At 43.4% G+C, this 27,694-nt stretch overlaps 1 protein-coding gene across 1 annotated transcript in view; it reads right to left on the bottom strand.

Annotated features, from left to right (window-relative positions):
- The window catches only part of ARSJ (arylsulfatase family member J), a 92,321-nt gene extending 67,164 nt beyond the window's left edge, over positions 1 to 25,157 (bottom strand). The window contains exon 1 of the mRNA XM_075543887.1: positions 23,650 to 25,157. Coding sequence (XP_075400002.1) covers positions 23,650 to 24,035 — 386 coding nt within the window. The 5' untranslated portion in view covers positions 24,036 to 25,157. The remainder of the gene's footprint in view (positions 1 to 23,649) is intronic.
- Between the last annotated feature and the right edge of the window lie 2,537 nt (positions 25,158 to 27,694).

Genomic DNA, 27,694 nt, shown 5'->3' with positions numbered 1-27,694 from the left:
GCAAATTGAAAATGAAATGGCTTATAATTCATTATGAAAGAGAACAAAAGTGAAGTACAACACTGCCAGTTATAGGATAATTATCTATAGATAATATCTATAACATATAGGCAAGACCAGTTAAAAAGATTTATTAAAATCTATGTACCAGCCAAATACCAAAAACGAAGGAACTGAAGGTCATTTACCAACTTATGCTTTCTGAGATGGATAAAATGTAATCAAGACACATTGCTACACACCGACATGAATCAGCAAACCAACTGAGAGGTCTGCGGAGCTGGCCCCAATCCCAAATACGTGACACCCCCGTCCCCCTGAGAAGAATGCACTTCAGAGGACAGCACTGAAGCTACAGCTCAGGGAGAGGGGCGCTGTTGATCAGAAGCCAATGAAGAAAGGAGAGAGTGTGGAACACATCTGGCCCAAGGACGATAGTCCAGCTCCGAGCAGCCAATACACAGAGAGGACCATAGGATAGGCCCCACCATGAGACACGACATCTCTCACTGACACATAGCCCTAAGGGGGACAACACTGGAGCACAGTGTGGGAATTGTGCCCCATCACACCAGTGAAAAACACTAAGAGCGTGCAACACAGCGGCAAGGGGAGCAAAGGGATGAAATCACCACGGAATACCAAAAATAGACATTGGGGCCAGGGCCCCAACTATAAGTGATTTAAAATCAATGTCGAGGAGGGCATGGGATGCCTGGTGGGGCTTGATCAAGGGTAATGTAGCCAAGAGGAATTACCAGATGAACATTGAGCCTCCACTCAATGTATTCCCTCAATGGCAAGGACACTTTGTTCTAATAACCAGGGATTCTGTGATGCACACCTTCCCAACAGGATCACTGAAGACAAAAATGGGTAAAAAAAAAAAAGGGTGCATAAGCAAATGTGGCGAAGAAAGCTGATGGTGCCCAGCTATCAAAAGATATAGTGACTGGAGTCTTAAAGGCTTGAAGATAAATAAGTGACCATCTAGCTAGAAAGCACACCAACCTGTGTGATTATGAGGTGTCAATGGGATCAGGTGTCAGGCATCAAAGACCCAAAATGAAAAAATCTAATCAATGTGAATGAGGAGAAGGGCAGAGTGGAGACCCAAAGCCCACATGTAGACAATTGGACATTCCCTTACAGAAGGGTCCCAAGAAAGATATGTCAGTGTGCATATAGCACCGAGGAAACATACAACTCTCCTCTATTTCTTTAATGTTTCCCTCCATCCCCACCCTCTACTATCATGACCCCAATTCTACCTTACAAATCTGGCTAGACCAGAGCATGTACACTGGCACAGATATGAGCTCAAAACACAGGGAATCAAGAACAGATAAACCTCTCAGGACCAATTATGAGAATAGAGATACCAGGAGGGTAAAGGGAAGGTGGGGGGAGAAAGGGGAGATCGATCACAATGATCAAAAATATAACCTCTTCCTAAGGGTATGGACAACAGGAAAGTGGGCGAAGGGAGATAGCAGTTGGTGTAAGACATGAAAGAAAATAATAATTTATAAATTATCAAGGGATCATGTGAGAGGGAGGGTGGGGGAAGAGGAAAATGAGCTGATATCAAGGGCTCGAGTAGAAAGAAAATTTTGAAAATGATGATGGCAACATATGTACAAATGTGCTTGACACAATGGATGGATGTATGCATTGTGATAAGAGCTGTAAGAGCCCACAATAAAGTGATTTAAAAAAAGACACAGTGACAATTACTAGTGATCAGGATACAAAAGCTGGAAACAAATAAAGAAGCATCGGGAGTTGGAAAATATGGCCTTGGTGGTTGAAATGAAGCTGGAGATGGCATGATAGAATTGTGCAAGTTCAAAGACCTCATTGCAAACACATAAATTTGCAAACACATTTTCCAACAACATAAATAGCAACTATACATGTTAACCTCACTGGATGAAAATCACAGGAATCAAATCCATTACATCTGTGGAAAGAGACAATGGAGAGGGTCAGTGTCGTCAGTCTGAACAATGCTGGAGGTACCTACAGAATGGATTATAATGGCTTATATGCACATTGGAATCGAGGCTGGCAAAAATTACAAGTCTATGAGAGCCAAAGGGCAGTTATGAGTATATTACACCTGAATAAAGAGACCAATTTAAGAATGTATTTGATGTATACTAATGACTAGGGAGGAGCTCTGGTGGCATAGTGGCTACTTATTGGGCTACTAACTGCAAGGTTCACAGTTCAGAAACCACCAGCAGCTCCACAGGAGAAAGATGGGGCGTCTACTCTTAGGAAGAGTACCTGTCTCAAAAACTCACAGGGGCAGTTCTACATGGTCCTCTAGGGTCACTATGAGGCACCCTTGATTTGATGGCAGTGAGTTTTTTGTGTTTGTTTTGCTTTGTTTCCTTCCTTATCAATAGTTGCAGTCAATTCTGGGGCATGTATCCAAAATTAATTTGAGGAAAATATAATCAAACCATTTTCAGAGGTTGTGTATTATCCTTCTTATAAAAACATTGAAAATGTTATTGTTATATATTCCGAGTCATTCGTTTTATATTTCATTACACAATGCCCACATTTCTTGAGAATGACTGCATTATCAACAAGACAGTACAATGACAGGAAACTGCACTCAGAAGAGGATGTGGAACGAGGGATATCACTGCTAATATCAATCACATGGATCTTGGCCAAAAGCACAGAATGCCAGAAAAAAGTTTACTTGTGTTTCTTTGACTCAGAAAAGGCATTCAACTTTGTGGGCCATAACGAACTCTGGACACCCTTGAGAAGAATGGGAACTATGGAACACTTCAGAGTCTTAATTCACAACCAGTACATGGAGAGTAGGTGTGCGAACAGAACAAGGACATACTGCGTGGTTCAAAATGAGAAAAGGTGTGCCTCAGGGTTGTATCCTCTCATCATACTTGTTCAATCTATACAGTGAGCAAATCATCAGAGAAACTGGATTTTATGAAGAAGAAAGAGTGTGGCATCAGGATTAGAGGAAGACTTATTAACAACAATGCAATATGCAGGTGACACAACCTTGCTTGTTGAAAGTGAGGAGGACTTGAGGCACTTGCTGATGGAGATCACGGGTTCAGCCTTCAGTACAGATTAGAACACAATGTAAGGAAGACCCAAATCTTCACAACTCAACCAATAGGTAACATCATGATAAAGGGAGAGCAGGTTGGAGTTGTCAAGGATTTTTTCAATGCTCATGGAAGTAGCTGTCAAGAGATCAGAAGATGTATCGCACTAGGTAAATCTGCCACCTAAGGCTTGAGCTTAACACAAGCCATGGCATTTCAATTGCCTCGTATGCATATGAAAGTTGGACATTGAATAAGGAAGACCACAGATGAATAGATGTGTTTGAATTGTGGTGCTAGAGAAGAATATGGAAATTGCCATGGCCTGCTTTAAGGATAAACTGATCTGAACTGGAAAAAATAAGGTCAGAGTGCTCCTTAGAGGCAAGGATGGCAACACCCCTCATCTTACAGACTTTGGACATATTGTCAGGAGAGACCATCCCTGAAGAGAGACATCGTGTTTGGTAAAGGGGAGCGGAGGCAATAAAGAGGAAGGCCCTCAACAAGATGGATGGACACGGTGGCTGCATCACTGGGTTTGGCATACGAACAATTGTGGGGATGGCGCAGGGCCAAGCAGGGTTTTGTTCTGTTGTATGGGTCAGAGCTGATTTGTTGACACTTAGCAACTTCAGCAACATCAACAAGACACTCAGTGACAGCAATAAGTTAGTAAGTTATCTCCCTTGATGTGTTGGAAAGGTAACCTCAGAGCAGATTAAATACATCAGAGTATTTAAAACTAGTATCCAGGATCCCGGGACTCGCTGCCATTGGGTTGATTCTGACTCACAGCAACACTGTAAGGTAGGGTAGATCTGCCCCTTTTGGTTTCTGGTGCTTTAACTCTTTAGGAAACCAGCAAACCTCCTCTCTGTTCCCAGGAGTGCCGAGTGCGTAGAAACTGCTGACCTTCCCGCGAGCAGCAGTAGGTGGCTTCTTGGATCCCTACACGTTGTGAAGGAGTATCTCTGATCTTTCTTAGAAGTAGCAAAGAGGTGTGTTTTATGAGCAGAGCCTCCCCATTCACTCTGGGCTCATCTATTTTATATATTAGGCATTTTTGTCAAAGTTTTCATTTGACTAAAAAAATTCTGCACCATAAAAAAGAGTGTGCAAATCACAAGTTTTAAACCAAAAAAGATGTCAATGAATTCATTTACAGTAGTCAGACATGTACAAACTTGCCAAGTATTTCTAGGTCAAAAATAAGTAACAGGACCAAGAGCCTACAGTCCAGCTCCTGCTTCCACACAGCTGGGAGAAAATAAAACAAAGCCTACAAAAACAACAAAAAACCCAATGCTGTAGAGTAGATGCCAACTCTCAAAGATTCCATGTGCTACAAAGTAGAACTGCTTCCTAGGATTTTCAAGGTTGTGACCCCTCAGAAGGAGATGGCTCCGTCTTTCTTTCATGGTACAATTGGATGGGTTCCAAGGACCAACGTCTACACCATAGAGTTCTAAGCTGATTTGCCCCACAACCCTCTTTAAAGAAAGAAAAAAAAAATTTTTTTTTTTAACTCAGCAACTCCCAGCAATGAAAAACTTTGGTACTCTCTCTTCTCAGCCTTTGGGATCAGATCAAGTGTAGTTAAAACCTTTGGTACTAACGCCCCTAATCCAGGATTAAATGTAGGTGTCTGTCTTTGCAGGCCTCCTGCATCATTGTACCAATCCTTGGGGGCTGTACTCCCCCAATTGGTGAACCACTGCTTTAGATTAATAACCTCATGCAAACTGTGCAAACTGCCTGGGCTCGTGAGGCTCTCCAGTGACAAGAGTTTCATGTGAACATCCTGCGCAGGAGACCAGGAGTAGGCCTCCAGAATTTAGAAAGTCCATTCTGCCATGTGGAAATCTTGACGGAACACCAGGAAGAAACATGGAAAACCAGGGACAAGGACTCGCACCAGAATGGACAGGCAGAGCCTTCCTCCAGTGCAACCTCCCTGCATGCATGCCAGCTTCCTGAACTGTGAGAGAAAACCTACAAGCACTCAGTTGTTTGTGCATGTCGCCATGCGTTGCATGCCGGCCACCCCAGCTCTGAGACGCTAAGAACTAAGACTTCCTGTTACAAAGGGGTTTCACATAATTCCCAGTGGAAGTTTCTTCTTGGTGTCCTTGGAGAACTCCACCTGTCAGGTATCTCCTTCATTTGTGCTTGCCTTTGCTTATTTTCTATAAATGTAAATGTATGCATATGTTTTTATATATAAAGAAGGATTTAAGGCATACCTTATACTTATATGATGGCCTTAGTTACATAATAAAGAAAACCCTATTACCAAATAGAATTGTACCCACTGGTGTGGTAGTCATCTAATCTGGTGTCAATTTAAGGATTATGAGTGTAGGGGTGGAGTCTAGGCTGTCAATCTGGAGAGAGCCAATGAGACTTCTGTGGGCATGGCCTTCTTCTGAGAATTCTGGGAACTCTGGTACTTCCTCCTCGGAGGCAGAAGACACCTCTCTCTCTGCTCCTCCCTGGGCGACAGTGCAGAAGATAAGCCACATGGACGCAACCAGACCTCGGAAGCCGGAGAAGCCACAGAGAGACCCCTGCCAGCACTGAGATGCTTATAACGTCACTGGATCCAAAGACTTTCTACCCACTGTCATGTGGCCATCTGCATTTGGCGTCACTGCATGTGCTTCGTGAGTCTGAAGAGGACTTTATAGATTGATATCAGAAATGTGGGCTAATATCAAACTTATGGACTTGATCTGGACTGAGCTCGGATGCTTTCTCAATGTTCAATTGCTCTTGTATCCAAATCTCTTTCTTATATACATATGTGTGTCCATGGATTTGTTTCTCTAGTCTATCCAGACTAACCCAAGAGGTTAAGATTTGCAACACATATTTTGAGGATGTCACAGAAAAAATAAAATCAAGCTCAGTGCCAACTAGTCCTTTCACTACAATGCTGCAGGGCAAGGCAGAGTTGCCAGCACGGGTCTCTGAGGCTGGAACTCGGCACAGGAGGAGAATGCCTCACCTTTCTCCCTGGAGCGACCGGAAGTTTCAACCTGCAGACTGTCCAGTGAACAGCCCACTGCACAGCCACTCCGCCACCATGCTGCACTCGGAGACGTAACGGAACACGGTGTAATCCATAATCAGAGACAATGACTTGAGCAATGCTTTACACAAAGGGACTTGACAGAAGAGATTTGAAAATGCAAAATATTCTGTCGAACATAAAAGGTTAACACATTCAAAATTAGTTTTGCATTGATGAGATGTATTAACGTGTTCGATACTGCTGGTCCTGTAGGCTAACATGGCACATGAAACCGAGGCTGGACTTTTCAGAACTAGGGCGGTAACTGAGGTAAGTGCATGACAAGAAACATTCATCTCAAGAGAACGTTTCTCAGTGTCTGAACATCTGTAAGTGCTTTGGCCCGGCAAACACGAGCAGAAGCCAGCGGGGTGGTTCATAACTGTTTTCCTGTAGGCTTCACTCTCGGAGGACAAAAGGAACAGATCACCAGTGTGGGAACGTTTTAAAAATGACTCTTCTCTAAATATAAAAGCAAAGGATATATTTTATTAGCGTTGCTAGCTGAGAGAGAAAATGGAAGGCCTCATACTTTCCCTTTAAATCTTGCCCAATGTAAGACTTTGAAAAATCATAATACAAAAAAAAATAGCAGAGGCAGCCACTAAGTGGCACTTATACCCTTTTGGCTTGGCATTAATCAAGGAGAGATTAATTTTTCTTCTGAGTGTGAATACTTGGTTTTTAACACCCATCCCTAGTCTGCAGACCTAGCAGTTTTCTCTGTGATGGAAAGAGAGAGCAGTGCTGAGTTCACACACTGGCTCTTCTGACTGGTCTCCTTTTCTCGTCAACGGCCGGAGCACAACTGGGAGTGCAAGTAGCCTTCAAGGTTTGTGCCCGCAAGCCCAAAGTGACCTGTGATGGTGGATAGTGAACTGACCCGGTTAATGGCGGGCACCCTGGGACTGTCTTAGGGCCACCCAGCCAGCCTGGCCAGCGAATAGCAGGACGCCACCACATTCCTTTCTTCTGCTTTATCTTTCTGTTGAAACGTTAGTAACTGATGCCTTCTGGCTGACTCAGATCTCAGATGCACGTCTTCTGATCCCACATCCTAACTATTCTTTTTTCCTCTGGCCCACACTGTGAACAAAATATCTATCTATATCCATCTCCGCAGATTCCTGAAATCCCTCAAAGTAAAGCCTAAGGCCGTTAGGCAGTGGAGAGGGTGGAGACAGAGGCTGGCTGTAATCGATGACATCTCAGTACAAACCAGAATTGCCATTTGGTTTGTCTCGTTTCACTCCCAAAGTGCCCTGCTTTGGCTTGTGTCCTATGATAACATCTGACTCCACTGAACACTTCAGCCGCTTTCTCATACTGCCCCTGCCCTCACGGTGCCAGCATGCTCCGGCACACTGAGGGTGTTGAAGGCTTTGATTTGGGGTCCTTTCTGCCTGAAGCAGTTGCATACAAGGCCCTCTCCCTTGTCTCCTTTCTTATTTAAGTTCATCCCTGACTTCCACATTAGCGCTCTCCCGATCCCAGTGACTCCCAGATCCGTTTCTTGCTTTATTTTCCATCATCAGCCTCTACCACCCTATACATTTACCTTACTGTGTCTCCTTGAACTAGAAGGTAAACACCATGAGGACAGAGAATCGGAGAATTATGTAAGGTAGCCAGTGCCTAGAGATGTACTTGGCAGAGTCAACACTGAACAAATGAACATCAGCACTGGTGTCAAGGGGACCAGGAGCCCAGTGAAATGAAGGGTCATTGCGAGAGCCAGGGTTCTCCAGAGAAGCAGAAGTAGAGTTGACGTTGTGGTAGGAAGTTGCCATCAAGCTTCAAAGTGAATTCTGATTTGCGGCCGCCCTGTGTGTGCAGAGGAGCGCTGCTCCGTTAGGTTTCAGAAGCAGGGAGCCAGGCCTGGCTTCTGAGACGCCTCTGCGTGGGTTGGAGCGACCTAATTTGGGCTCATAGTTAAGCACATAACTATTTGCACCACTGAAAGATTTCCAGTTTCTATAGATTTGTATATTTTCCAAGTGTGTTAAAAAAAATCTCAATGAAGTTGACTGCAGATTTGTGGTTGTGTTGTTTGATTCAATCATTTTATTGGGGGATCTTATAGCTCTTATAATAATCCACACATCAGTGGTATCAAGCACATTTGTATATATGTTGCCATCATGATTTTCTAGGCATTTACTTTCTATTGAACCCTTGGTATCAGCTCCTCTTTTTCCTTCCTTCCCCCCTCGATAAATTATTATTATTTTCATATCTTATACTGACCGCTGTTTCCCTTCCCCCATGGTTTCTGTTGTTCGACCCCCTTTGGTGGAGTGTGTGTGGCTGAACTTTAGTTTTACGAGTCTAAATCACTCAGCTCACACTGAAGTATGATGATGAGGCTCTGTGCAAGACACCAGTGTTTAAAGACCACAACGCTGGCTTTCACCGTAACTTGAAGGATGGTTGTCAAAGTCTGCCGAAATAATTTTCGAGCTCCTGAGTTCTGCAGATTCCATATTAAGGCACTCTGAGGAAGACCCTCACGATCTGGACTTACGCAGTGGTGGCAATGATGGTCTCAAACATAAAAACGACCTGGAGGGGGCGGAGGAGCAGGCAGTTTTTCATTCTGTTGTACATAGGGTTGCTAGCAGAACACCAGCTTTTAAATTTCTAAATAAAACTGTTCAAAACAGTAATGGGAGTGACACTTACAGGAGGGGACAGGAAGAAGGGGGAGAAGGGGGTACGGGGAAGAGATAACAACATTGGCGGAATCACTCCTGTCAAGGAAGACGTATAAATGATAATAACACTACATAGTACATAAAGAATGTTCAGGGGTGGTAGGGTGGGAGAGGGTGGGAATAAGGAGGGGTTGATATCCAAGGCTCAAGAAAAATAAGGTTTTGAAATTGTTGATGCCAACCCTTATGCATGTCCGCGTGATATAATGGAGATATGAATTGTGATAACATATGTAAGATTCACCAATAAAATTATTTATTAATTAAAAAAAATTCCCGGGTAGTCTGGTAATAGAAATGGGAAGATAGAGCCAAGAGACGGCTTAGGGTTAGAAGGAATGCACGTCACTACCACTGCCTTCGAAGTTGGTTTTGACCACTGATCTTGCAGTATGCTTTGCCAAACCACGTTTGCCCAGCCTGTTTGGATACTGTGCAGGACCAATCCCAGACTACCAGAGAGTCTAGGCAGTTTTCCCAGACTCTTTCCCATCCAGTCCTAGTTTCCTTATTCTCACCCCCAATCATCAAGCCTTGAGAGGAACCATAATAATAAAAGTGCTTAAATATGCCCCCTCGGGGACCAATCACCTACTGATTATTTTCTGGAATTCTTTCCATGAGGCCCAAACCTGGGTAGTTGGAATATTTGATGTGGGTGATGTACTAGAGAAATTTCACCACTGTTCCTGCTTTCTCCGTGAAGAGAGGGCCCTATTCATGGCTTAAAATGAATGGGCTGGAAAGGAATGCGGCACAGCATCCTTTTGTGCACTGTGGATTCTGTCACTCTGTGCTAGCGGTCTCCTCCTAGTGCACTCTCCAAGAAGGCCCACCTAAGTCTACACGTGCAACCAAATTATTCCGTCAAATCTGCCTACATTGAACTACAACCTTATTAGTAACTGAGCCACAGCCTCAAAGGGTTCATCAGTTGTCCTCATTTCTGTGAAGGCTTCAGGGAAGGATTAGACAAGTACTGTTTGTGTTTCCCTGTTTAACATACCCTAAGGGACTAGGGAAAGCCTAAAACTCCAGTGTTCCGAGTACTTACTAGATGCCAGGCAATCCTCTGGCCACCTTCATCCACTGGGACCACTTCACACAATAGCCTGGGCTGGGGGGAGAACACAATCAGCGAAGAATTGGGGCGATGAGAACGGCAGAGGCAGTGCCATCTAGTGGGTGACATCACCTGAGGGGATGACAATTTGTGAGCAGTGTTTTGTGTTTTGGCAGAAACTTGCCTATATACTCGTGCATAAGCCGGGTTTTGCAGCACATTTTTAATGCAGTGTTGTGATAAAATTAGGTGCCTCCGCTGATATTGTGGTCGGCTTATAGTTGTGTCTATACGGTATTATTTATTACTAAAATATACCTGAAGTGAGCTATAACAACAACAACATATATTGTCAGCCTAGCTTACCATATCAATAAACATGCAAGACGAAAACTCTATACGCATTGCCTGTTCGAGTCTTCGAACATGCTCTGGTCCGAGCTGCCATGGTGCCCATGACAAGGGTGCCTTATGGCGTGTGGATTTGTTACTCGACACATGGCATGGCTGCTGTCGGCTGCAAGGTTTGTTGTTTTGTTTTGTAACTGGCATTTTATTGGCTGTTTGGGGGTCAGTAGAGAGACATTGTGAACAATTTGTACACAATTCTAAATGCACGTGCCAAAATCCTAAAATGGCATGTGGAACAGTTTTTGTCTAAGCCCCAGTGGCTTTCCAGTTTTAAATTTGGAAGCAATTGTGCGTTTGTGTGTGTGTGTGTGTGTACCAGAATACACTTTTATTTTTATTTTTTAAGATTATTTTATTGGGGTTTTTTACAAAACTGGAAGCAATTTTTAAAAGAGGGTGTCAGGGACCATCCTCTTCAAATGCTGATAAGCTGTTACAGCTTACATCCCACTAGTTCACACTGTGATGTCACACTCTACACACGCCAATGTTCAACCCTTCACAGCACATAACAGAGCTATCAGGAAACCTGGATGGCCACGACCACAGGTCTTACGGAAGGCACTCAGTTCTGACAAGAAAGCCATGACGACAGAAGGGTTTTCAGCCACAATTCTATTTAAAAACAACGACACAGAAGCAAATGTTAAATGTCCAAGTCACACAAATGCATGATAATGACTCTAAATAAATTGCCATTAAGTATGTTCTGTATAGGGATCCAAAAACTTTCTCCCATCCCATGGAATGTTATGTTGACGCCCAAAATAGTAAAACCTTCCCACAATTCAACATCCCACTATTTTCTGGTTGCACCAAAGAAAACAAACACCGATTTTGCCAAATTGTCTGGTGTTTTACCTACAATATCATGCCAACTAGTATTTGTGAACCTATATGCATGATTCTTTTGAGAAAGAGAAGTAATTAAGGAGGAAGTGTCTGCTCTGTTACTTATAATGCTTTAAGTAATGATGTTGTAATTTAATGTAGATTTTACAAAACAGTGTTGTTGAAATTAATCATATAATCTGAGAAATGTTATATTTATGTGAATTGAAACTACATGTTCCACTGACTCTATTCTGATTAAAACTGATAATGAATTGATGCATTTGAACTATGGTGCTAACACAAAATATAGACAGTACCACGGACTGTCAAAAGAACAGACTTATTTTGTAAGTAGTACAGCCAGACTACTCCTTCAAGGTAAGGATGGTGAGACTTTGATGTACTTTAGACATGTTCTGTGTCAGGAGAGGTCAGGTCCTGGAGCAGAGGGGCAGAGGAACAGGGGATAGCCCTCCACAAATGGATTGACAGCACGGCCGCACTAGGATGCTTGCACCTGAGAACAATTGTGAAGATGGTACAGGGCTGGGTATCCTTTCAGTGCGTTGAACATTGGGTCATGATGAGTCGAAGCCAACTCGCCCGCACCTAACAACAACAACGAGTAGGAGGAGGATCCGAACATGTCTGGCACAGGAAGGGCTTCATAGATAGAGACACAGCAGGCTACCACACTGGGTGACACCAGCCTTCGTCATTGTGCTGCGTGTGGGCTCCGAGTGTCCCAGAGGGAAATGATGAGTAGGGGGAATGCTGCTCAGAAGAGAAGAGAGGCCCAAGGAGCATGGTTGTTTGAGGGAACTTCAATGATCATGGCAGTGATAACGCGGAAAAAGTGGAACAGGAAAGAGTCAGGGTCACTGCGCCAGAACTTCAGCAGAGACGGGTTGGTGGAGGTCCCTTCCTCTGTGGAATTCTTAAGCTTTGAGCATTATTCTACGGAGAATGGCCAGTTTCAAAACGATTTTCAAAAGGCGAGTGGCATGATTTAAACGGCATTTCAGAAATTTCACCTGGTGCCAGTTGCAGAGTGCAGATTCAGATTCTGCAGGCCAGAGTGGTTTTTCAATGTTTTATTTCACACTGAACTCACTAACATCGGGCCCATCGCCATCCTAAGGCAGAGAAGTTCCAGGCTCCCAGAAGCCTAGAAGGAGGTCTTGACTCAAAGCGACTTCATACTTGGGGTGAGCTGGCACTCCAAGCTGAACAAGATAGATTCATGAGAATCGACAACATGTTTTAAGACTTAAAGTATTAGCCACTGGCCTTTCCTCTACCTTATTTTCAGTTCTTCCTATTTAGCACCGTATCCTTAAAATACACATCTGCTTTCGCTTGTCACAAGATTATCAGGATTTCCTTAGATGCTATGAGCCAAGAAAACAAAAACAACAAGAAGAAATTTCCAAATGCAAACGCTGAAAATTAAAACAAAACTTCTAATCACCTACTTGGTCGTCTTAGAACTATAGCTTGGGAAGAATCATGGTGAATAAAATATATTCAAATGAACACATCTGGGGTTTCATTTTCACTCTGTACTGATAGACTAAAATTAGAAGTGAAATGTGACGATAATCACAGAGAACTTTTATCAAGAATGCAGAGTCATTTCTTTAAAATTTTATATAGGACTTAATATTACGAAGTTATCATTCTAGATGTATAAGAATTTGTACTTAACATTTTCAAAGCATTTTATATACTCAACATTTTCAAAGCACTTTTATATACATTACACCATTTAGTCAATGGAATAGTTTTTGTGGTTGGTGTGATAAATATTATCATCATCCATTCTATAGACAAAAACAGAGTCTCAGAAAGACTGAATGACTTGCCATAAGTCAAAGTCAGTAATTTGTTGGTAAAATCAGCACAGTAGTATAGATTTCCTCAATATAGCGTCTATGTTGTTTACATTCCATCACATTGCCTGCCAGAGGAAGGAACATAATCTTCTATTCTTCTATTTGTACATTCATTCTTCACGCATCTATTAGTGCCTGTTAGTATAAAGCGCTGGGCTGGGTCCTGTGAGCTTTTATGAAGATTATAAATCAGTCTCCCCGTAAAGGCACCAGCAAGGGAAGTAAGAGGTGCAGTAATAGACGAGAACACAGTGGAAAATCGTGCATAAGAGAGTTACAGTAAGAATTTTGAAAGACCATCATTGAAATTGCTTTTTTCTGGCTACGGAATCACAGACAGCTGTCTGGGGAGGGTAGAATTTTCACCGAGTCCTAATGAGTGATTGACATTTGGACAGAGAGAGAGAGAGAGATGAATCCCAAGGAGCAGAAACAGTTTGAGCAAGAGAAGACAGGAGGTCGGTGTGAGGTATGTGTGAGCAAGAGTGGCTCCTCAATTTTGGGAGTAAAATGTTTGAAGTAAGAAGAGGAATCTAAGACACAGAGACTGATTTGAAGACGGGAATAAGGTATTTACAATTCCCCCAGGAAGCAGAATGTGGTGAGGAAAGTGGCGAGGGTTTTGTGGAAGTCACATAAGTTGAGGTTCAAATAGTTGCTCTGTCTCTTAGAAGCTGTGAAGCCGGGAGACGCTTACATAATTTCCCTAAAGCAGCCATATATCATCCACAAAATGAAGACATTCGTTAAGTATTTCACAAATATTTTCCAAAATAATAAAACATATTTTACTCTCCGAGTGAACGTGAAGATCAAGTGGCAGGGTGTCTGACAAGCAAATCACACCACATTGATTTTCCTCCCTTCAGGTAGTGGGGAACCAACCGGGAAGGAGGAGTGTGTTTTCCAAGGGTCGGGGAGTAATAGCCATGCTTTGGTGTAGCAAGTATATTGGATATTAGAAGAGAAGGGAGGAAACAGTTGGAGATAGAAAACCTCTTGGCAACAGAGCACATGAGAGACATATATGCAAAAACGAGAATGTTAAGATCTAGAATGATAAAACATCCAAGAAGAAAATACAGGCATAAAAAAGATTAAAGTGGAGTTAATTTTGGAATATTAATGGAAGATAAAACTTGAATGATAGTGCAATTTGAACTCAAGGAAGCTTTCATAGTAAGCTCATATTGGAAGCAGGGACGCCAAGGCCTTTGCTTCTGCCATCACTGATTTGGGGGATAAACCATTTGGATGAAACAAGATGTTCTCAGGCCTCTGCACCTGTGTCCATTTCCAACTGCCAGGACAGCAATTCAGGAGGCTCAGCAGAATTAACCTGAATAAGGAATTCACTTGAAAAGCATGTCTTTTTAAAAGACTTACCGTATATACTTGAGTATAAGCTGACCCGAATATCAGCCGAGGCACGTAATTTTACCACAAAAACTGCATTAAGAGTGTGCTGAAAAACTCAGCTTATACACGAGTATATATGGTATTTAGAGACAAGGACTTTGATCATAAGGGATTCCCAGTAGCTCACTTGCTCATGACTCTATTGTTTGAGAAAGACATAGGGCCACATAGGAGGAAAGGGGAGTTGTTTGTTGAATATCCTTGACAATGGTGACATTCTTTTGGAGAAGAACACCAGGAGGTTGAAAGGCACTCTTTCCACTTCCTACGAATATTCATTTTCCAAAGACAATTCAAGGCATTGAAAAACCTCCCCTTCTCCTAGACTCCTAACCCTAACATTTACAGTTTTCTAAATATGTACATTTTAGTCAAATATTTAGGAATGCAATGAATGGACTCAGATGTGTACTGAGTTCCTCTGTATGTACAATCCTACTTCAATAGACCTTGTGCAAAAGACGGAGCTGAAAGAAGGAGCGCAAGTGATCCTTGAGCTTTCCAACACAAGCTGAGGAGACACGTGTGTGCGGGGTGGTGGGGAGGGCGCCACCCAGTGGGAGTGGTAGTTGCTCATTTAATCCCAATACAGTGCTCAGCTACTCGGTGACAGATTGATGGTTACAACTGCCCACAGTTGCCAGGCCTGGGGATCGACTCCAAAAGGACTGAGCTCTGCTCTGAAACACGTGCCAGTCACTGTGAGTGACAACTGACTGCGCAGTAGTTTACTTCTCCTCGCCGTAGCTTCTTTGACTCCTTCTCCTGCGAGTGTGGCTGAAAGCCTTGAGTTACTTCTCAGGATTTCCAATATGTGGAAAATTGTCACTTGATCATTTAATATCCTAAAATAATACTTGGAAAATTATTGGGAGACGTTGCTCCTGGTCCTTAATAGCCCTCTGCAGTGTACAGGGGAGGCTTTCATGATTCTGTCTTCCTGGACCGAGCCAGACCCCCAGACATCCTCCGCACCTGACAGTGCACAGTGCGTCACAGTAGTTGGAGCTGGACAGCCTGTCAGCAGAGAGGCCACAGCTGACACCAAACACAGACCTAAGAGAACATTGTCTGGCAAAGGCCCACTAGGCCTTTCAGCCATGATGACTTACATCTTGACCTCAACTTTAAACTTGGCGATGTATTCCTTTCCACTCAGACTCTGGTCTCCACAACTCGGCATAGCCTCTGCTCTAATTTGACTGAGTTCTTCTCAAAGTCCCTAGAACCTTCCAGTGAGTCTTTTAAAAGACTGTCATCAATATAATCCCCTATCACCCCAAATTTCACCCCAAATCTCCCTTCTCCTTTCTGGCTGTAGCCAACTACTCACTCTCGCCGCCACGCTCTCTACTACATCCCAACTGCCCCAAAGCCTGGGCACGGACGTGTATCCTCTCAGTTCCTCATTGACACGTCTAGATAATTGGGGGTCCTCTCTCTTTTGAGAAGCGCCCTCGTAGTGTAGTGGTTTCGCCGTGGGCTACTAGCTGCAAGGTCAGCAATTTGAATTGGCCTGCTGCTCCTGGGGAGAAATAAGGGGCTTTCTACTCCTGTAAAGAGTTACAGTCGTGGAAAATCACAGGAGCAGGTCTACCTCTCCGATCGGGTCACGATGAGTCGGCTCTGACTCATGGCAGTGAGTCTTTAGCAGTTTTATCTCTCTTTAAAATCACAACTCTTGATATTTTTCACAACAGACTAAGTTGTTGTTAGCCACCATCTAGTCAGCAGCTACGCACAGGGACCCCATGCACCGGGGAAGGAAACTCTGCTGGGCCTGAGCTGTCCTCACAATTGTTCCTATGTCTGAGCCTATTGTAGAATCCCTGGTGTCAATCCATCTCCTTGTGGGCCTTCCTCTTAGTCAGCAGGATGCCCTTCTCCGGAGACTGGTCTCACTATTGTTCCTGATTAAAATCCTTTACTTATTTCTAAGCCTGACATGCTCAGAGCCCTGGTGGTATCCTGGGTGTGCACTGGAGTGCTAACCAGAAGGTCAGCAGTTCAAAACCACCAGCTGCTTCTTGGGAGAAAGATGAGTTTTTCTGCTCTCATAAGGAGTTAGACTCAGAAACCCGCAGGATCAGTTAGTTCTACCCTGCCCTGTCAGAACCAACAAGATGGTAGTGAATTTCTTTGAGAAGCCTAAGAGAATTGCAGCGTCTTCTTTAGCACTATTTTTAATATTTCTTAATGGTGGTAATAGACACAGAAAACTTATCCTACCTCCTGCCGTGCTAGTGCCTTGCCAGTCTCATTTCCAAATCCTTTGTATTTCACCTTAGCACCTACTCCTCTCTAATTCATAGAAACTGTGCTACTTATAAAATCTTATCCCAGCAGACGGTGCCCCAACTATATCACCACCCATCGTCTTAGCTTTCCAGGCTGAGGGTAGTGTTCTTGCTTCACCACCATCCAGACAGCCGATGCATTGATCAAGACACGTCTGATCACAAGCCCCCTACTGGCTCCCTCTTTTCCTTGCCAACTTGAGAGTCCAGGATCCACCACTCTATTCATCTGGCAAAGATCCAAGTCTCGTTAACTCCACCGCTTCAACTGTGCTGCTTCTGCACACAAACACCTGAGCACGGTGGGAGAAAAATAAACCACACGATGACTGGTCTGTTTCAATTTATGATCTCAAATCTCAAGTGGGCTCTCTCGGGTCTGGCCTGCATTTTTATTGCATTTTCCCCCTCACTACACTTTCCTGCTCGTCTAGAAGAATATTTCATATCTATCTTTCTCTTTAAACCACATTCTTAGTGAATGACCTCATTGATGATTTCACTTAGAGAGTAGGAGAATTCAGCAGAGAAGGACCTCATATTCTTATAACCCAAACCCCCAACCTATTTGCATTTGTGCTCTCCCTCCTTTCATTGTAAAATGAATAAACTGGTAAAGCAGAGCCAGGGCACTCTTCACAAGGGAACAAGGAGGAGTTACAGTCTTTAAATAAGACACAGTCATATTGACCCGAGGACAGACCAAGACCAGTAGAATAAGATAAATTCAGAAGAGAATGTTTTGAAACAGATTGTGATAGCAATTGTACAATACTGATTGATGTTATTAAAATATGGAATGATATGATATCTGTGTTAGCTCCCAATAAAATGGTTCTGAAAAAAAGACAGGGCAGTGCAATGGAAAAGTATAGTCTTTTAAAAATAAACAAAGTGAATCAAATGCATATATACATGGAAAAATTAACCTTGACCTCTGCCTCAAAATACTGTAAAAATTAATTTAAGAATCATAAAATGAGAAAACAAGTGAATTACTAAAATAATATTCAGATGAATGGTACATGTCTGAAAAGATGTTCAATTTAGTCATCAGGTAAATACATCTTTAAGCCATATGCTTATTAAAGCAAAACCAAGAGAATGAATGAAAAGAAAAAAAATGTTGACAAAGGTGTGAAGCAAATGGCCCCTGTAAACGTTGCTAGTGAGAATATAAATGGGAAGAATCACGTTTAGACAACAGTGGGAGAAAACCCAGCAGTGCCTCTCCTACATAGCTGGCCAAGAGAAAAGCAGACAGAAATTCACCAAAAAGCGTATACACGTGTGTTCACAGCAGCACATAACAGCTCAATACTGCACATGCTACAAAAACTCATCGATTGTGGAGTGGATATTTATGATACAGTCACTAATGAGAATGGAGAATCAAGACCACAGGCAACAGTTACATGTACATGAAAACATTGTACAAACATGCTGTTGGCAGAAACACTAATTCATTTACATAAAATGGGGAGAGTGATTACCTTGGGGAAGTGAGAATGATGGATGCTAATAAAGAGGCCAAGGCAGGCCTGTCATAATGCTGTATTGTTTCTCTAGTCTTTGAGTTATTCATCTATTCCTTGTGTATTTTGTAATCTGTGTGCTATCCTCTGTGGTAGTTACATAATCTGGTGTCAATTTGGGACTTAAGAGGATTAAGAGTAAAGGGGTGGAGTCTAGTCTGTCAATTGGGTCATAGCCAATGGGGCCTCTGTGTGCCCATGGCCTTCCCATGAGGATTCTGGGAATTCCTGGATTTCCTCCTTGGAGGCAGAAGACACACTCTCTTTCCACACTCCATTGGATACTCTCTACTGACAACACCCACTCCCTGAAAGACACTCTACTGACAAGACACATGGCACTATGCTGAGAGACCCGTGCCCTGGAGAAGCCACACGGAGCCCCCTGCCAGCACTGAGATGCTGACAACGCCGTGGGAAGCGCAAGACTTTGCACCCACAGGCCTGTGATCATCCTGCATTTGGTGTCATTGCATGTGTTTCATGAATCTGAAGAGGACTTTATAGATTGGTATCAGACATATGGGCTAAGATTGGATTTATGGACTTGATCTGGACTGGGATGGGATGTTTTCTCAACATTCAACTGGTTTTATATATAAAGCTCTTTCCTATACACATATGAGTCTCTATGAATTTGTTTCTTTGGTCTACCTGGACTAACATATCCTCTCATCACCCTCATGGATACAACCAAGTTTCAAACCTTTTACTTCCTCTCTCGTTGGAACACTGGTCCCTCTGCCTTCACACTGACTTCCCTACATTCTTTTCGTTGCCCAGAAATAAAATTAATCTTTAAGACATGAAAATTAGACATATCTCACACTGGCTTTAGGTCACATTTAGAGTAAAATCTAAAGTTCTAACCTTGGTTTATGTCACATGTCCATGTGAATTTATTTCTAAGCATCCTCTTACTTTGCTCAACTACAGTTCTTCTTGAAATAAAGTTCCTTGTAGCTGAAGGCTCTTCGCTGTGTCAGACCCTGGCACTTTTTCCTTCTCCATAGAATGTTGTCTCCCCAAGTTTTCACATACCATTTGTGGAGGGAGGTCAGACCCTTACAGAGATCCTCCCCAAGGCACTTTAGTCACCAGACTACAGGGTAGGCCTCACTCCCTGCTGTGGGGGACAATAAACTATTTCTTTCCCAGGCATGAGACCAAGCTTTCACATCCTACCAATAATGGTCTCTATCAGTTGAGCCAGGTAACAGGCAAAACTGGCTCTGTGACATCCAAAGTTAAGTTGCCATCCTATATCTAGGATCCGCCCATCTTATCACATGTATACCCCCAATCCCTCCTCTTACTATTGCATGTATGTCCCTAGATCACCCCCTCTCATTACTGTATTACCTACTGCAAAACCCCTTCCTGTGATGTATGTCCTCACCTGTAATTAGGAGACTTGAATGTCCCCAGAGAATATAAAAAGCCTGGGCTAGCATTAAAGATCTCTCCCTCCCTCCACGTGGACCACCAAGTGGGGCTGAGGTGAGCATGCTACCATGAATTGTGTCTGACTCCATTTATTTCAATATTTCTCTTCTATCTCTCATGCTCTCTGTAACTTTACTATAATCTTTACTTATTATCGCTGTACAATTGCGCCTACCGCACCCGTAATGGTGTTAGAGGCTGGCTTCTCCTGACAACCATTGTCTCATGTCCCAAAGTTTTCACATACCATGTCTCATCATACCATCATATCAAAAATACCAACACCAGCCCATTCTCATCCCTCCCTTTCCACTGACCCTACATTTTAAAAATTCATAACATCAGCACTGCCTGAATCAGACTGGTAATTTGGTGCGCATCTTTTTGTTCCCTCCCAGAAGATCCTTGAAGAAAGAGTTTCTGTCTGCCTCACTGGTATTTGCCCTTGCCACCAAAGGGTTCACCATTAATTTGGAACTCAGTACCCCCTTTTTTACCGCCCCCCCACAATGAATGACTTACAGAATCAAATTATTCTATGATAATATTTTTTCAGCATCTTGATTTTCAAAATTAAACTACCATCATACATTTTCGCTCAGTAATACTGCCTGGAGGGAAATCAGTGGACCCATGATCTTATGTAGAAAAGTATATGCTTGCCTCAAAACAAAAGAAATTTATCAAATATCCTTATTGTAACCCATGTACATTATAACCTTCTACATTTCGTTAAATTTATCAGCATGATATTTCAGGGAGGAGCAAATGATCAGCAAAATAGTGAAAAATAAAATTGTCAAACCTACAGATTCAGTGTGTCAACAGGAAGAGGTACCAGAAGTTCAAAAACAATCCAATTGGCATGAAGAAGCTTAGAGAACATGGAGACTCAAACCCACCTGTGAGATAATTGGCAGTCCCTCACAGAAGGGCCACACCGAAGGGATGATATATTCAGGGTGTAGTACAGCACTGATGAAACGCATAACTATCCTCTAGTTCTATTATATTTTCACCCCTTACTATGACAGTCCTAGTTTTACCTCATTAATCTTGTATGTTCATTTGTATAATTAAGATCATTTGATGCATGAAATCCAAAATAAATAAACCCTTCAAAAGCAGTAATGGGAGTGATGATTCCTAAGGATACAGGAATGGGGTGGCGGAAGAAAGAGGAACTTATAACAATGATGAATGTATAATCCCACTCAAGGGGAACAGATATTGGATGAAGAAAGATGGGGGGGAGCTATAATAATAAGGAGGATAGGCGGGGTGAGGGAGGGGATAAGAGGGGAGCTGATATCAAAGAGTTCAAGAAGAAAGAAAATGTTTTTAAAATGATGGTGGCAGCAATTATACAATTATGCTTGATTTAATTGAATTGTAGATTGCTATCATATCTGTAAGAGCTCCCAATACAATGATTTTATAAAATTTAAAAGAGAATTTACAAAATAAAAACCAGATTACCAATCTCTGTTTTGAAGTCTGCTACGTGAAAGTCATGTCTAAATTTTGTAGAAGTTCTGCTTTTCTTTATGAGTCTATCACTGCATCTTCTTGTCAGAAGAAAAGGTGTGATTTCTCCACGTTTCTTTGAAATGAAATTGTAAGAACACTTACAGATGAGAATATTACTTTGAAATAAGTCAAACACAGGTAACCACATTTTCAATGAATGTTTCAGACCGCCAGGCTGACTATCAATGGCCACAGTTTTGCTTCTCAAAGTCCAGTATACAGAAAAACACTTGCATTGCTACCCTGCCTAGTATCTGTGGCCAAGTTTGTAAGATAGGCAAAAAGTCACTTCAGCTTCAATTACTTAAAGTTCCTTCACATTTCGAATAACTTTTGCCTCCTTCAAACAGTTCAGCCCGTTTAGGTTTTCATTGCTTCCTTTGCTGGGTTTTTTGGAGTCCAGAGAGCACAGACATTGTACTGTGCTTGGCCCCATGAAGAGCACCAATGTCTGTGGACTCCTGGCTCGGCATGATTGACACTCAGCCCAGCACTAGATTCCTAGCCATTTTTGGTTAGTCTGCTTGTCTAAAGGGAAAAAACTGCAAGGGAAAGCATCTTCGATTTCCAAGATTCATACAGAATTTTAAATCAAATTGCAGTAGCCATTGGGACTTTGAAGTTATAAAATGGTTGCACAACATGTTGCCCCGAATAGCACATCTTAATAGGGAAAGTTGTCCTCTTATTAATGTCTGATGACATGAAAATTACAGGAGAGTTCAATTATTTTCAGCTTAGTTTCTATTTTGTTTCATTAAGTAATAATGAAACTCAAAAGTCAGCAAGACAATTAAGACATGAAACCTAGATAGTTTATCAGTGAAATCTGCTCAGAACTAAATATTCTTGTTTGGCGACAAACTTCAAACAATCCTTATTGTGGACGAGAAAGTCATCCATTTCAGTTACATGTGTTCCAACCAATGTTGATGATACACATAAATTTAATTCTACAAATCACTGTAAAGGTTGAATGAGTACTCATTACACATTTATTTCATGAACAGTTCACTTATTTCATAAGAGCAGTTGGGATTAGACATGAAGAACCTGACCCCCAGGCTACCAGATGGATTTATTTTCATTCAACAATCTGCTCCTTTATGAATATCAAATGTCCTAAACGTACGTAAGGACCAATTAACCTTTAAAATGATTCTGAACGACAGAATCTTCCTCTCTTAGCAGATGGAAGGATGGCGTTTTTGTTTTGTTGTGTCTTTGCTTTTCCCTTTTTGGCAATGACATTAACTTGAGGCAGTTTGCTAAGAAATGGAAATCATGTTGTAAGCAAAAGTCCCTGCAAGGCTGAGATTCCAACAAAATAGTCTTTATTTTTCCAACGAATCCTGGCTACTTTTACGAGGTCCAATTCCAAGAACAACTTCACTGAAGCAAGGTTTCCTTGCAACTGAAATCACCAGACTCAGAGCTTAAAACCGACCGCTTCTTTTCTGATTCAGTGGGGCCGTAGCTCGACCCCCAACTCCCATAATTTTGTTCTGCTCCACTGGCTAAATTTGGGCACCTGAACTAGTTACAGTAGCCAATATTCTTAAAGGATTATGTAAAATTAAGAAAATGTGTGAGCGTTTTAAGTATAAAGTTTAGCAAAATGATTACAATATTCAGAACATTAAAGGACCCCAATAATCGTAATTTTGTGAAGTTAATTAGAAAAGTTCCAGACATGTGTGAAACAGCTGAAGTTCAATTTCTGGTAATCATTGATTAGCAAGTTTTCTTGTATTTTGACCATTGCCTTATATGCAAATATGTCCTTTATTGGTGTATTATTAGTGTGTATTAATGATCCCATGAAAGATCCAAGCAGAGTCCGACTAACGTTTGTCACATTTTACAAAACCTTCCATCGCATCCTAGGCTTTTGCTCTATGAAGACCTATGCTAGATGTCAGAACAAATGGAGGCCCAGAAATATTTTGGTCGTTCTTACTAGTGTTGGTCTCTGTAAAGTCTATAGTAACACTTGAAACAACATCTGAGCATGCTTAAAAGCCAGGATGGATTGGGGAAAGGACACAGTCCTGAAACACTGGTGGCTGAGGTCACTTCAGAGCCGATTTTGAAAGTAAGGATGAAGGTAATAGTTTAATTTTAATACTCACCGTGACACGTTGCATTCAATCATCCATAAATTAATTAATTTATTCATTCATTCATTCTTTCGTACCTTCCTTCCTTCATCCATTCATTCACTTTTCCCATAATACCAGGTATCTGTGACTGCCTTGCATGAAGGGTTGGATCTCAGCAAAATGCTTACAATTTCTCCAGGGAATCAATAAAAGCAGCAGCAATACTTACCTTCCAGTAATAAACTGACTCCGGGACGGTGTGCAAATAGGCTGGACGTAGTAGTTCTCCAGTTTGACCCCTTCTGCGGCGAGCTTGTCCAGAGTGGGTGTCTTTATCTCAGATCCATGGTAACCTACATCTCTAAATCCCTGATCATCCGCTAGGATGAAAATGAGATGGGGCTGGGTGCTGGCCTTCGGGCTGGGTTCCAGTCTTTCTCCAGCTTGGGCGCGCATTGCTCCGTCCTCCTCCTCCAGGCCCTGGCCCCAGGACAGGTAACCATAGGTGAGCAGGCTGAGGACCCAGAAGCCTGCCAGCGCTCCCATGGCTAGCATCTTTCCCGGCCAGGCCCAGGCCAGCGGACGCCTCAGCCCCATGCAGCCCCTGGGAGCCATTCACTCAAATCCCATCTGAGGCTCCAGACGCAGAACCTGGCACCCAGCACCCCTTCCGGAACACGCATGCGCCCAGAATGCCAGGCAAACCAGGCAGAGGCGACTCTTCACCTGGAAAGGGGTCCTGTGCTCTTTGGAGCGGTCGGTCTCTGAGTCCCACAACCTTAACACTTCTCTTCTAAAAGTGACGGTTCCACCGATGGGACTTCGGGAAAATAAGGAGGAGATATTCCTCTCTATCAAATTTCACTTTTTTCTTGTCCTTGTTCACTCCCCCTTCCGTCCCCACCGTCACCAACCAGAGCAGCAACTTCTCCATAAAGTTAAAGCCCCCGCTGGAAAACTCTGGAAAGCAAAGCGGGTGGGAATCCATGGGGAATCCCAGGGGCTGGAAGCTTGGTGGCCGGCGCGCTGCGGGGTCCGCACCGAGGCCCGCGGATCTGCGCGCGTCCCAGGGGTCCCTCACCTGGGAAGCTCCGGGAAGGGGAGCCCACGTGTCCCACCGCGTAGATCGCCAGCTTCCTGGACTTGACCGGCTGCCCACGCGCTCGCTCCACTTTCAAAAGGCGCTTTGGTTTCCCGAGGCGTTTGCGAATCTCCCTGCTCTCCTCGGGCGGCAAGTTGGGGAGCAGAGGAGGGGAGGGGGGTCACCCCGTTTCCCGTGCTCCCTCGCGGAGCGGGTGGGGACCGAGCTGGGTCGCTCCGTGCACCCTGCGGGAGTTGCCGGCCGGCTGCCCGCTGGTCTGGGTCCTGGGAGTTCTCCGCTGCCCCCACCCCTTTCCTTCAATCACCGGACGCTCCGTTCAGTTCCTGGGAGAGGGAGCGGCTGAAGACGGGTGGAGGGGTCCGATTTTCCCCGTCCTTTTCCGGGAGGAGCGTGCCCAAGGGAAGGGCCACGGGAGGGGCCCTGGGGGGTGGCAGAGCCTCCCCGGGCCCTGGCTGCCCCTCCTGCCCGCGGCGGGCGGCCCCCCTGGTCGGCCAGCGGGGAAGGGGCAGAGCCCGACCTGGGCGCGCCGGGAAGGGCGAACCCGCGCTGCTCTGCGCAGCTCTGTAAACGAAGTCCGCTTGCCATTCAGGATGCCGCGCTTGCAAACTTTTCCAGCTTCTTCCCGGGGATCCGTGCGGACCGCGGGCGGGGAGGAAGCAGCAGAAGCTGCCAGCGCGGGGCCAGCTGGACCAGGCTGTCTTGCCTGGACTTCCCCTCCACCTTTCCTCCTTTACTACTCTTTTCCCCCTAGGACTTGGCATCGCCTCAGTGGAAGTTAATTTGGTTTGGGGGTTTGTTTTGTTTTAACACCACCCCACATACACACACCTCACCCCTGCATTTAAAAACAAAACAGCGATGGCTGAAGTTAAGTTGAATTTCGTCACTCAATAATTGATCTGTACAGCCTGACTTCCTTATTAGCTTTTCCCTTGAAGGTGAACACAATAAGAAATTGCTTCTTCCTCTTCAAAACCAACCAAACCAAACCCACTGCCGTCCAGTGCACAAATCCAACTGGCCCTGTTAGACCATTGTAATAATTGAACCTACACGTGTCCAAGAATGTAAGTAGCCTTATGGTTGTCCTTCAGAGCTGCTAGTGTGTTTGAAGTGCCAGCTTTGGGGTTAGCAGCTCAGTACTTAATCCACGGCCCACCAGGGGTCCTACATACCTTCCCTGAATTTATCCATAAGTTGTCTGCAGCCAATTCAAAAAGGTGAAATGTAAGAGAAGGGTTATGAACTCTATTGCCAAGAGCTGCAACTGTAGGAATGAAAATTCTGCTGGGGGTTTGCCCTGAAATACTTCAGGAACATCATCACGTTTTTAAGACTAAGACTGCCCTTTCACCTGGGTAGAAAAAAAGAAGAAAAAAATCTTGTTGCGATTGTGAAAGAATGTTTCTAAAACCCCACTCAATAATGGAAAGGTAGTCAGATCTCTTTGTAGGGCAGACCATCAGTACCAAGAGACTGAGTTACTCTGGTCATCTATTTCAGCCAACATTTATTCGTCTAGCACGTAAAATGTCAGATTGTACTAGTGGACTAAACTACGAACTAGCATTCTTTGAGCCATGTGTTTGTTGAGTGGACTCTTTAAGAGCCCGGGTTAACATTGGGCTGCTAAGTGCCTGGTCAGCAATTCAAATCCACCAGCTGCTCCTTGGGAGAAAGATGAGGCTTTCCATTCCTATAAAGAGTTGACGTCTTAAAAGCCCACAAGGGCCATTCTACTCTGTCCTATGTGGTTGTTGAGCTGGAATCAACACAGCGACAATGAATTTGCTTCTTTGTGTGTGCTAGGGCTCCATCTTTCATAAGTTTAATAAGGTGCTTAAATGCATAGTTGCAAACATACATTCAGATCAATCCAACTGCTTGTATGAACTAGTCAATGACATGGCATAACATTGCCCATGCTGTTTTGCAACAAAGAGGGCCATTTTCAGTTCACATTCCAAGTACGTTTAAATAATAGTAATGTTAATATCTATTGAATGCTTACTATGTGCTAGCTATCAGTCTAGATGTATATGAAGGTGCTTCAAAAATTTTGTGGAAAAATCTCTTTGAAGGCCCTTAGTGTGTGCACATATCCACATATACACCACTATATAGCACATGCTACATCGAAAGCACACACAATATATGTATAGCATTTATGTGGCATTTTATGGACTTTATTTCCTTCATGTCTACACTAACATCCTGAGGATTACTTTATACTGCTTATTCATCCTTTTGCAGGGAGCTTAGAAATATATCTGACTTCAAAGCCCATGCTTTGTGACAGATATTTTTTCCCACAAATGGGCTTTAAGACCTTTCCCAGAGACAGCACTGAGAGAGCGCAGCTGCCAGAATGAGAGCACACTAATCCCCACAGAGGGCCTGCAGACTCTCCATGCTCAGGCTAGAAAGACAGGACTCTGGCCCCAAAGGCCATATATGGCCTCAACAGGACTCGAGAAAACCAAGAACTATTTACCATTAGTAATAAGAGCCCAGAAACAATAATGACCATGCCACAGTAGATCAAGTGAAATGCAACTCCAGGAGGAAAATCAAAGTGAATTTTATGGGATCCCCACAATGGGAATGGGGTAAAGGTCTGTCCCCACAGTGTCTGCAAGATGTGGTGTGGTAGACCGAGTTGACTAGAGAAATCCAGAGACACCCATAGATGTATAAGCAAGAGCTTTATGTAAAGAAATAATTATATATTGAGAAATTAGCACAGCCCAGTCCAACTTATGTCCATAAGCCTGGTACTAGTTCATAAGTCCCTCTTAAGATTCACTCAGTCACAGCAAAGATGCAGATCGCAGGAAGCTTACAGGTTGGTAGATGCAGAGTCTGTGCATCCAGTGGAGATGGAAGCATCACAGGGCTCTGGCAGCGATCAGGGTCAGCCAGCAGGAAGTGAAGGCAGAGAGAGAAGGCGAGGTTCCTAGGACCCTCCTAATGAGAAGGCCACACCCACAAGGAGGCACCATCATTGAGAGGGTGAATACCACCCCTCCACTTTCATATATCTTCCAGTTGACGTGGAATTATGCCACACCACACATGCTGTACCAAAATTATATTATACCAAATATTGAGGGTGAAACGAAAGGCTTTTGAATACCCTGTTCTTCAATGTATATATAATGGTGTCATAAGC

Source organism: Tenrec ecaudatus, chromosome 3, assembly GCF_050624435.1.
Source record: "Tenrec ecaudatus isolate mTenEca1 chromosome 3, mTenEca1.hap1, whole genome shotgun sequence".
NCBI classification, from domain to species: domain Eukaryota; kingdom Metazoa; phylum Chordata; class Mammalia; order Afrosoricida; family Tenrecidae; genus Tenrec; species Tenrec ecaudatus.
Note: the sequence above shows the minus strand (reverse complement) of the source record. Positions and strands in the feature narration are given on the sequence as shown.